Source organism: Phalaenopsis equestris, unplaced genomic scaffold, assembly GCF_001263595.1.
Source record: "Phalaenopsis equestris unplaced genomic scaffold, ASM126359v1 Scaffold000522, whole genome shotgun sequence".
Lineage (NCBI taxonomy): Eukaryota > Viridiplantae > Streptophyta > Magnoliopsida > Asparagales > Orchidaceae > Phalaenopsis > Phalaenopsis equestris.
Window position 1 is genome coordinate 952,682 of NW_018164962.1, and position 9,368 is coordinate 962,049.

General features: G+C 37.4%; 2 protein-coding genes across 2 annotated transcripts in view; both read left to right on the plus strand.

The window, feature by feature from the left end:
• LOC110028676 (berberine bridge enzyme-like 22) overlaps positions 1-1,794 on the plus strand; it is a 22,034-nt gene extending 20,240 nt beyond the window's left edge. Inside the window, exons 4-6 of the mRNA XM_020730624.1 lie at positions 7-275; positions 353-840; positions 1,187-1,794. Of these exons, the coding sequence (XP_020586283.1) occupies positions 7-275; positions 353-840; positions 1,187-1,743 (1,314 nt within the window). The 3' untranslated portion in view covers positions 1,744-1,794. The remainder of the gene's footprint in view (positions 1-6; positions 276-352; positions 841-1,186) is intronic.
• An 85-nt stretch (positions 1,795-1,879) lies between these two features.
• LOC110028677 (berberine bridge enzyme-like 26) lies at positions 1,880-6,507 on the plus strand. Its single transcript, XM_020730625.1, has 4 exons — positions 1,880-1,933; positions 4,431-4,999; positions 5,078-5,552; positions 6,133-6,507. The coding sequence occupies exons 1-4, from the start codon at positions 1,880-1,882 to the stop codon at positions 6,505-6,507; spliced, it is 1,473 nt and encodes a 490-aa protein (XP_020586284.1).
• The last annotated feature ends 2,861 nt before the right edge of the window (positions 6,508-9,368 follow it).

The window sequence follows — 9,368 nt, forward strand, 5'->3', positions numbered from 1 at the left end:
TTCACTATCCGCCCCCGAAGCGGCGGCCATGACTATGATGGTCTATCCTACGTTTCCACCTCCGGTCGATTCGTGCTAATCGACCTCCAATTCCTCTCTTCCATCAACATCGATATGCACTCCGGCACAGCCTGGGTGCAAGCCGGTGCAACTCTCGGCGAGCTCTACTACGCCATCGCCAACCATAGCAGAACTCTCGCTTTCCCCGCCGGCCTCTGTGCCACCGTAGGCGTAGGCGGGCATTTCAGCGGCGGAGGATTGGGGACTTTAGCAAGGTCTTAATTTTGAATAAAAGATAAGTAAATCTGTGGCTTATCATGAGATTTTTTATTCATACTATTTCATTGGGCAGGTCCTTCGGGTTATCGAGCGATAACGTGGAAGACATCCGAATCGTCGTGGCAAGCGGAGAGATAAAGAATCGAGGAACGATGGGAGAAGATCTATTCTGGGCGCTGCGAGGCGGAGGAGGTGCGAGCTTTGGGGTGATTCTTGCTTACAAAGTGAGGCTTGTGGCGGTTCCCAGTACGGTAACTCTTTTCGTAGTCTCAAAGACGTTGGAGGAGGGAGCGACAAAGCTTGTGGATAAATGGCAGCGAATGGCTTATAATGTGGATAAGAGGCTGTTTATCCGGGCGGTGTTTACTGTTGAGGGAAATGTTAGCGAAGCTAGTGATGGGAATAAGGCGAACAGAACAGTGCAGGTTTCTTTTAAATCCTTGTTCCTTGGTGAGAAGAATGAGCTTCTTCACGTAATGGAGGATTGTTTTCCGGAACTCGAATTGAAGGCGGAGGATTGTAGAGAGATGAGCTGGATTGAGTCGGTCATGTACTTTGCACGTAAGTGCTCCACCTTTTTATTTTTATTTTTATTTTTTATTTTTTATATAAAATATAGATCAAGTTTAGCCGGCTTATTTCTTGTGATTAAAAATAGTTGATAAGCAAATTTATTAAATTAATTAATTGGTGTAATCAATTAAATATCAATACAATTCGGTTTCTTATTTTAAACATAATTTTTCTTCCAACCTGAAACTAAAATTCAAACCAAACTAACCATTGCTTCCAGTTCAAATCAACTAATGCACGCTCTTAATAAAACACTAGGATTAAGCGTGAACATATAATTCTATTTTTTAAAAAAACATGCATTTAAATTTATAGTAATGGCCTATATTTGCAGGATACGAAGGAAAGCCTTTGAGCATCCTACAAGAGAGATACTCTCCTGTGTTCAACAGCTCCTTCATGCACAAATCCGACTTCATAACACAAACCCTCCCCTTGGAAGCATGGGACAAAATACTGCATCGTTTCCTCGAGAAAGGAGAAAAACCCCAAATGATCTTAGATCCGTGGGGAGGGAGAATGGATGAAATCTCTGAAACCGAGACAGCCTTTCCTCATCGGAAAGGAACCCTTTTTCACGTCCACTATTTGACGCAGAGGTGGTCGGAAGACGGCGCTGCTGTGAGCAAGAGGCATGTGGATTGGTTGAGGAGGTTTTACGAGTTCATGACACCTTATGTTTCTAAGAACCCAAGGGCGGCTTATCTCAACTATAGAGATTTGGATATTGGGACGAATGTGAAGGGAAACAAGACAAATTATTGGGAGGCGAGAGTGTGGGGAGAGAGGTATTATAAAGGTAACTTCAAGCGATTGGCTTATGCGAAGGGTGAGGTTGATCCTACTAACATGTTCATGAATGAGCAGAGCATTCCTCCTCTTTTTCATTAAGAAGTTGGTCACCTGAATGCTCGATAGAGGTGAAAATAAATGGTTATTGGTAGGGAGAGTATGCACTTTGTTTTAAGCAACATTAAAATAGTGAGAAAAGTGATGCATGTCTTTGTATTTGAGCTACTCTTACGTTATGGCTTCTGTTCTTTGTGAATGTTTGCGAAGTTTAATTCAAAAAGATATCCAAGTTTCTCAGCACCGTCAAACAATTTGAGATCTGTACTTCTATCTATATATAGATAGATAGATAGATAGTATATATACATATCTATATATACTGTGTTTTGTGTGTGTGTGTGTGTGTGTGTGTACATACATACATATACATATATATACATATCTATATATACTATGTTCATAATCAATCTAAATTAGCTCATTATGTTTTCATTTGTGAATGTGGACAATTCAATTAATAGCTTTGGAAGAGAAATATAAACTTTAACAAATTTGTTGAATTCAAATTTGTCTGTGAATAACCCCCAAAGAATAGAACGTAAATTAAAAGAGGGATAGAGGAGAAATATAAACTGTAATAAATCATGTATAATTCATAAAATATTTCCATTATTCATAAGAGAATAGTACAATTATGATATTATATTTTTGCCCATGTTTGGTAGAGATTCATATTAGGGTGTTTTTGATATTTTAGATATATGGGTCTATCGTTCAGCTGTTTCTTCGCTCGGGCCAGAAGAGAAATATAAACTTAAATAAGCTTGTTGAATCCAAAATTGTACGTGAATCATATCCAAGGAATATAACGTAAATGACTTGGGTGGGGTTGGGGTGGGGGTGTATAGATAATAATCAATCATGTTTTATTCATAAAATATTTCCCTATTTACAGGGGAGATGATAAAATGATGATATTATATTTTTGCTCTTATCTGGAAGGGATCCCTATTACAATATATATATACCTTGCGAACATCCTGCCCCTTAGGAGAAAATCTCCACCTTGCTTCAACCCACATTTGTGCATAAGAAACTCCATGATATTTTTCTTCTAAGGGGCTGGATATTCGCAAGGTGGAGATTTTCTCCTAAGGGGCAGGATGTTCGTAAGGTGGAAAATAAAAGACTTACAAAATATTAAAACAAAATGTATCCTTTAAAGGTTGAAAATAAAAACTCATTCGCCCTCCATGATTGTTTGATGAACTTAACAAATCTAGTGTTAATGTACGCTCACAAAGAGACATTGTCATATTAAACGTACAACTAAGGACCCGTTTGGTGCAGTTTATTTGGTGCGGTGCGTTTTGAAAACAATGGATGAGACATTTGGTTGTTGCAGCGTTGTAGCTTATTCTATTAAACCATTAATAATTCGTTTTAAATGCAGAAGCGAGTTTGACCCCACGACCTGCAATTCTTGATGTATGTATTACCCCACTGCCCTTCTTGTCCCTGTGGATCCCTCTCTCACGATCTCTTCTGCCCTAGGTAGCACTATGCTTCTCTCAATCGTTCAAGCGAACCCTAGGTACCTCACTCTCTCTCTCTCTTTCTCGTTTCTCTCTTGCATCTTTCTCGCCCTTCTCTCGAGCCTCTCACGTGCCACTTTTTGGTGGTTGCCTTTCACATCTTTCTGGTCCCTTTGATCTCTGGTTATTGAGCTCTATACGCAAATCATGAGCTCATTTTCGATGGAATGGATTTATTTTTACGATTTTTGGGTTTCTTTGTTGTGAGAAGTTTGTTATATTTGTGATTTGTGATCTTCTAATTTCTTATTTGCGATTTATGATTTGCGATTTGAATTTTGCGAAGAAAAATGAAAAGGAGGAATGATTTTTTTATCACCACTTATTGTTTGAGTGGGAATTTGGAGAATGGATGAAAGAGTGAGTTTGATTTGTAGATAAGATTGTTTTGGGTGCCCCGTATGTAATCGTATGAAACGTTGAATATGGGATAACATAGCGAATGTTGAATCTAGCTCAGATCAAGTTATTAAACCACTAGACATTTTTCTGATATATTTAGAAGGTTAAATGAATGTTGAATCAAGCAAACTTATATTCGAATTGAGCGTTTCGACAAGACAAATCCAACGAGCTCAAGATTGCTCAATTACGAAATCGCTAAGGCTATCAAATGTTGTTAGATCGATGAAAGCTCTCAGAATTTTCTAATCAAAATGGTGCATATTATTGCATTAATTGCACCCAGAACATTATGAATAGAGTCCCACCTCTCTCATGATGAGGGAGCTTCAGGCTTGAGAGAAAATTTAATGCTTTGAGAAGTAGCCGATGACCAACACGACTCCTCTCATCATCGATCTCGTTGACAGTCGTTGATAGTCGTCAATCATTGTCAACCCTCGTTGACAACCGTTAATCACCACCAATCACTGTCAACCACCATAGACCGGACACCGTTAGTTGATGTTGGAACCTGGAAAATCTTGTAACGTTTTTTCTCTTGGTGGGACAAAGGGGTCTCTGTAATCATCAGTGTATAGTGAATTTTTAGAATTGGGCTAAACCTTGTGGTTTTTTTCCTTCACAGATTTTTTTCACGTAAGAAAATTCTGGAGTCATTAATGGTTAATTTCTTTCACCAGAGGGCATATTAAATTCTGTGCAATGCTAAGAAGATAATACATTACTCTACATCCACAAATCTTTTAGCATGCATCAATAACATTTTAAATTTACTTATTACTTAAGGACCTCCTCATCCCCCTTTTCATTAATGTCCTCTTCCTTCTATATTCTTCCCGCGCCATTAACGTTGATCAGTCCCCTAATTCCGATGAGTGCGAGTTCGTTGAATGCCTCCGAAACCACTCTGTTCCCCCCAACCTCTACTTCACTCCTCAATCCCATTTCTTCAACCATTTCTTCTTCTCCTCCGTCCGCAATCGCCGTCCCCTCCTAAACTCCTCTAAACCAATTCTCATCTTTCTCCCCACCAGCGAAAACCACGTCCAAGCAGCCGTTCTCTGTTCCCGCAGCCTGGACATTCCTACCCGCACCCGAAGCGGCGGCCATGACTATGAGGGTCTATCCTACGCTTCCACCTCCGGCCCATTCGTGCTCATCGACCTACAATTCCTTTCTTCCATCAAAATCGATATGCACTCCGGAACAGCCTGGGTGCATGCCGGCGCCATTATCGGAGAGCTGTACTACGCCATTGCCAACCATAGCAGAACTGTCGCATTCCCCGCCGGCCTCGGTCCTACCGTAGGCGTAGGCGGGCATCTCAGCGGCGGAGGATTGGGGACTTTAATGAGGTCTTACTTTTGAATAAAAAAATAAGTAAATTTGTGGCTAATCATAAGATGTTTTATTCATACTATTTCATCATGCAGGTCCTTCGGGCTATCGAGCGATAACGTGGAAGACATCCGAATCGGCCTCGCAAGCGGAGAGATAAAGGATCGAGGAACCATTGGAGAAGAACTGTTCTGGGCGCTCAGAGGGGGAGGAGGTGCGAGCTTTGGGGTGATTGTGGCTTACAAAGTGAGGCTTGTGGCGGTTCCGAGCAAAGTAACTGTTTTCACAATCTCAAAGAATTTGGAGGGGGGAGCGACGAAGCTTGTGGATAAATGGCAGCGAATGGCTTATAAGGTGGATAAGAGGCTGTTTATCCGGGCGGTGTTTACTGTTGTGGGAAATGATAGCGAATCTTCTGATGGGAATAAGACGAACAGAACAGTACAGGTTTCCTTTAAATCCTTGTTCCTTGGTGAGAAGAATGAGCTTCTTCCCATAATAGAGGATTGTTTTCCGGAACTCGAGTTGAAGGCGGAGGATTGCACAGAGATGGGCTCCTCTACTTTGCAAGTAAGGGTGCTACTTTTTTATTTTTAATTTTTTTTTGTTTTTTTAGTATATAAAATAGATCAAATTTAGTCAACAGATTTCTTGTGATTAAAAAAAGTTGATGAGCAAATTTATTAAGCTAATGAATTAATTGGTGAAATCTATTAAATATCAATATAAATCGATTTCTTATTTTAAACATAATTTTTTTTTCCAAACTTAATCAATAACTAAAATTCAAATCACCTTTAACCTGAAACTAAATTCAAAACCAAGTTTAGCATGGCTTTCAGTTTAAATCAACTAATGCACACCCTTTATAAAACACTATGCTTAAGCGTGAACATAAAATTCTATTTTAACAAAAAAACATGCATTTAAATTTATAATAATAGCTGTTAAACAAAATAAACTCCGACTCCTATATTTGCAGGATACGACGGAAAGCCTTTGAACAGCCTACTTGAGAGATATTCTCCCGCTTACAACAGCTCCTTCAAGCACAAATCTGACTTCTTAACACAAACCATCCCCTTGGAAACATGGGACAAAATATTGATTTGTTTCCTCGAGAAAGGAGAAAATCTCTAAATGATCTTAGATCTGTGGGGTGGAAGAATGGATGAGATCTTTGAAATCGAGCAGCCTTTCCTCTTCAGAAAGGAACCTTTTTTCATGTCCACTATTTGACGCAGAGGTGGTCGGAAGACGACGCTGCAATGAGAGGCATGTGGATTGGTTGAGGAGGTTTTACAAGTTCATGACACCTTATGTTTCTAAGAACCCAAGGGCGGCTTATCTCAACTATAGAGATTTGGATATTGGGACGAATGTGAAGGGAAACAAGACAAATTATTGGGAGGCGAGAGTGTGGGGAGAGAGGTATTATAAAGGTAACTTCAAGCGATTGGCTTATGCGAAGGGTGAGGTTGATCCTACTAACATGTTCATGAATGAGCAGAGCGTTAATGAATGAGCATAGCATTCCTCCTCTTTTTCATTAAGAAGTTGGTCACCTGAATTCTCGATAGAGGTGAAAATAAATGGTTATGGGTAGAGAGAGCATGCACTTTGTTTTAAGCGAGATTAAAATAGTGAGGAAAGTGATGCGTGTTTTTGTATTTGAGCTAGTCTTACGTTATGGCTTATAATCTTTGTGAATGTTTGTGATGTTTTATTCAAAGAAATATTTAAGTTTCTCAGCACCACCATTTAATTCAAGTTCTTTACTTCTCGATCAACGTGCGCCCCCACACACACACACACATAATAGTGAGGAAAGTGATGCATGCTTTTGTATTTGAGCTACTCTTACATTATGACTTATGTTCTATGTGAATGTTTGTGATGTTTTATTCAAGGAAATATTTGAGTTTCTCAACACCGTCAAATAATTCAAGTTTTTTACTTCTCGATCAGCGCGCACGCACACCAACACCCACCCACCCACACACACACACACACATATATGATATTTTACATATATGAACTTATGGTTCAGTTTCTTCTTGGTTTGGCTAAAAGAGAAATATAAAATCAAACAAGTTTGTTGAATCCAAATTTGTGAGTGAATCCCCTTGAAGAAATTGATCATAAATAACTAGAGGAAAGAAAGTGTGTGTGGAGAATGAGCAGTAATCAATTATGTATTATTCATAAAATGCTTCCCTATTTATATGGGAGATGATACAATTTTGACATTATATTTTTGCCCCTATTTGGAAGGGATCCATATTACGATATTTTTGTTATTTTACATATAAGGGTTTATCATCCCCTGCTTTCTGGCTTGGCTGAATAAGCTTAGCTTGCTTCGAGTTGATGGGATCGTCTTATTTAGTTGAGGTTGGGCGGCATGGGTCAAGCTTGGTTGCCAATCCTTGAACCATTATATGGAGCGGCTTGAGAATCCACGAGATGGTTGGAGGTTCTGTGGAATTGGATCTTCCTATGAATTGACTCTAGTATATGACAGACTAACAAATTAATCAGTTTTTTTTAAGTGGTTTGTTTAGATGTTGTTTTGTCTTATTTCATGCCAAATGACCAGTGCATGGATCATCCAATCATATTCCTCTCCGCCTAACATAGAGAATTGTCCTCGATCATCACTCTACCTCCATTTACCCACCTCGCCTATGCCCATCACTTTCTCTCTTTTGTGTTTGCTCTCTTGGCTTTCAATATTTCTGCAACCTAGCTTTATTTTGAAAACCTTATAAGTGCTATAGAAAATTATCATTTTTCATTATGTAGGTTTTTCGCAATTATAAATGCATTTGTGCATTATTGAACTTCTTAGCAGATTTCCCATGATTTTTATTGACTTTTATGGGTCTAAATTTGATGGAATAAATCTAAGTTTTGTAGGTTTTGAATTTTCTTTTTTTGAAATATTGATGTGAAAATAGAAATGTAATGTAATACTATTCGATCACAAATACTTTACAATATTTTTTAAGATCATTTCCAACTTAACTAGTTGGCACACACAATGTTGCTTCTTTCCTTTTGTTGATAGGATTGGTATTTTTAATGATTTTTATTTTTTTAGGACCAAAACAATAGGAGATTGAAAGAACTTTGTTACAAGTAAACACGATTCACACTTTTTTTGGCATTTGTATGTTGACCAATCCAATCTTCCTCCCTACAATGACCAGAGTTGACAAGATCGAACTCCCACTAAGCTAGACTAATCCTCCTCTTAACATAGACTAGAGTTGTCATGAATAACAATTTTTCAAATGGTTAAATCATTAATCCTAATTAAACTATAAAATAAGCATTCCAATCAATTCCCTGATTATTATCACGTGGAATGTAAATTTCAACCCAAGGAGTCTATCCTAAAATTAAAAAAACTTCAAAATATTAAATAATAAAACATAAAATATTGAAATAAATTGTATCCTTTAAATGCTAAAATAGAAACTCATCCGCCTTCTGTGATTGTTTGGCGAACATAACAAATTAATTGCTAACATACGCTTACAAAAGGACAATGTCATATTAAACATACAACTAGATTTATACTCAAAATAATTCGTCCCAGTAAGGGCATAATTCGAGTCATCCGTCTATGTGGTTTGACCAATAAGCTCCACAAAAGAAGTAGTTACGATCAAAGCTCTTTGGCAGGGTGATTTGGCTAATAAATTTCATCCTAAAATAATCAAATTTGAAACATTTATATTCCCTAATTATACATATGGTATATGAAAATATTTGATAGAGCATAAAGTCCTCTGCACGATGTAGTCGACTTAGATTAGCCCCTTCTGACGAATATCCACTCCAAGGGATATCTGACTTAGATTAGCCCCTTACGATGATCGAACCATTGAGATTTGATAAAAATGAAAAATATGTTGGTCTTTTACAATGAAATTTGATATTTGACTCAATCTGCTTCAACAGTAAGACCTTTTTCTTTATGATTGGATGTTATGAAATAGTTTCATGAATTGTTTTTTTATCATAATTTATCATTAGCAAAACTATCAACCAGATAAATTAGTGGACGGACTGCCACGGCAAGCTAAATTTCTAAAATTATTTTTATGCCCTTTTCATAAATATTTTATTAATTTGCCTCATTTCTAATGTGATTGAAATTATAAGAATATTTTCTTATTCATGTTGATAGATCCGATTGGATGGCATAGACTTTCAAATTGGATGATTTACTTAACATTTAAATCTTGTCTTCTTTTATTTTTCTCACTTAAATCTTATGTATATATATATATATATATATATATATATATGTAATATATATATATATATGTAATATTACATAAAAAATAGCATACGTAAATACTATATATATATATA

What these genes read in the sequence shown, in the direction of transcription:
- LOC110028677 (XM_020730625.1), top strand. Translation starts at nt 1,880, where the DNA reads ATGGCTTCTGTTCTTTGTGAATGTTTGCGAAGTTTAATTCAAAAAGAT. An exon ending in TAATTCAAAAAGATATCCAA is followed by an intron (nt 1,934 to 4,430) that starts GTTTCTCAGCAC and finishes TTATTACTTAAG; the next exon opens with GACCTCCTCATCCCCCTTTT. An exon ending in TGGGCTCCTCTACTTTGCAA is followed by an intron (nt 5,553 to 6,132) that starts GTAAGGGTGCTA and finishes AAATGATCTTAG; the next exon opens with ATCTGTGGGGTGGAAGAATG.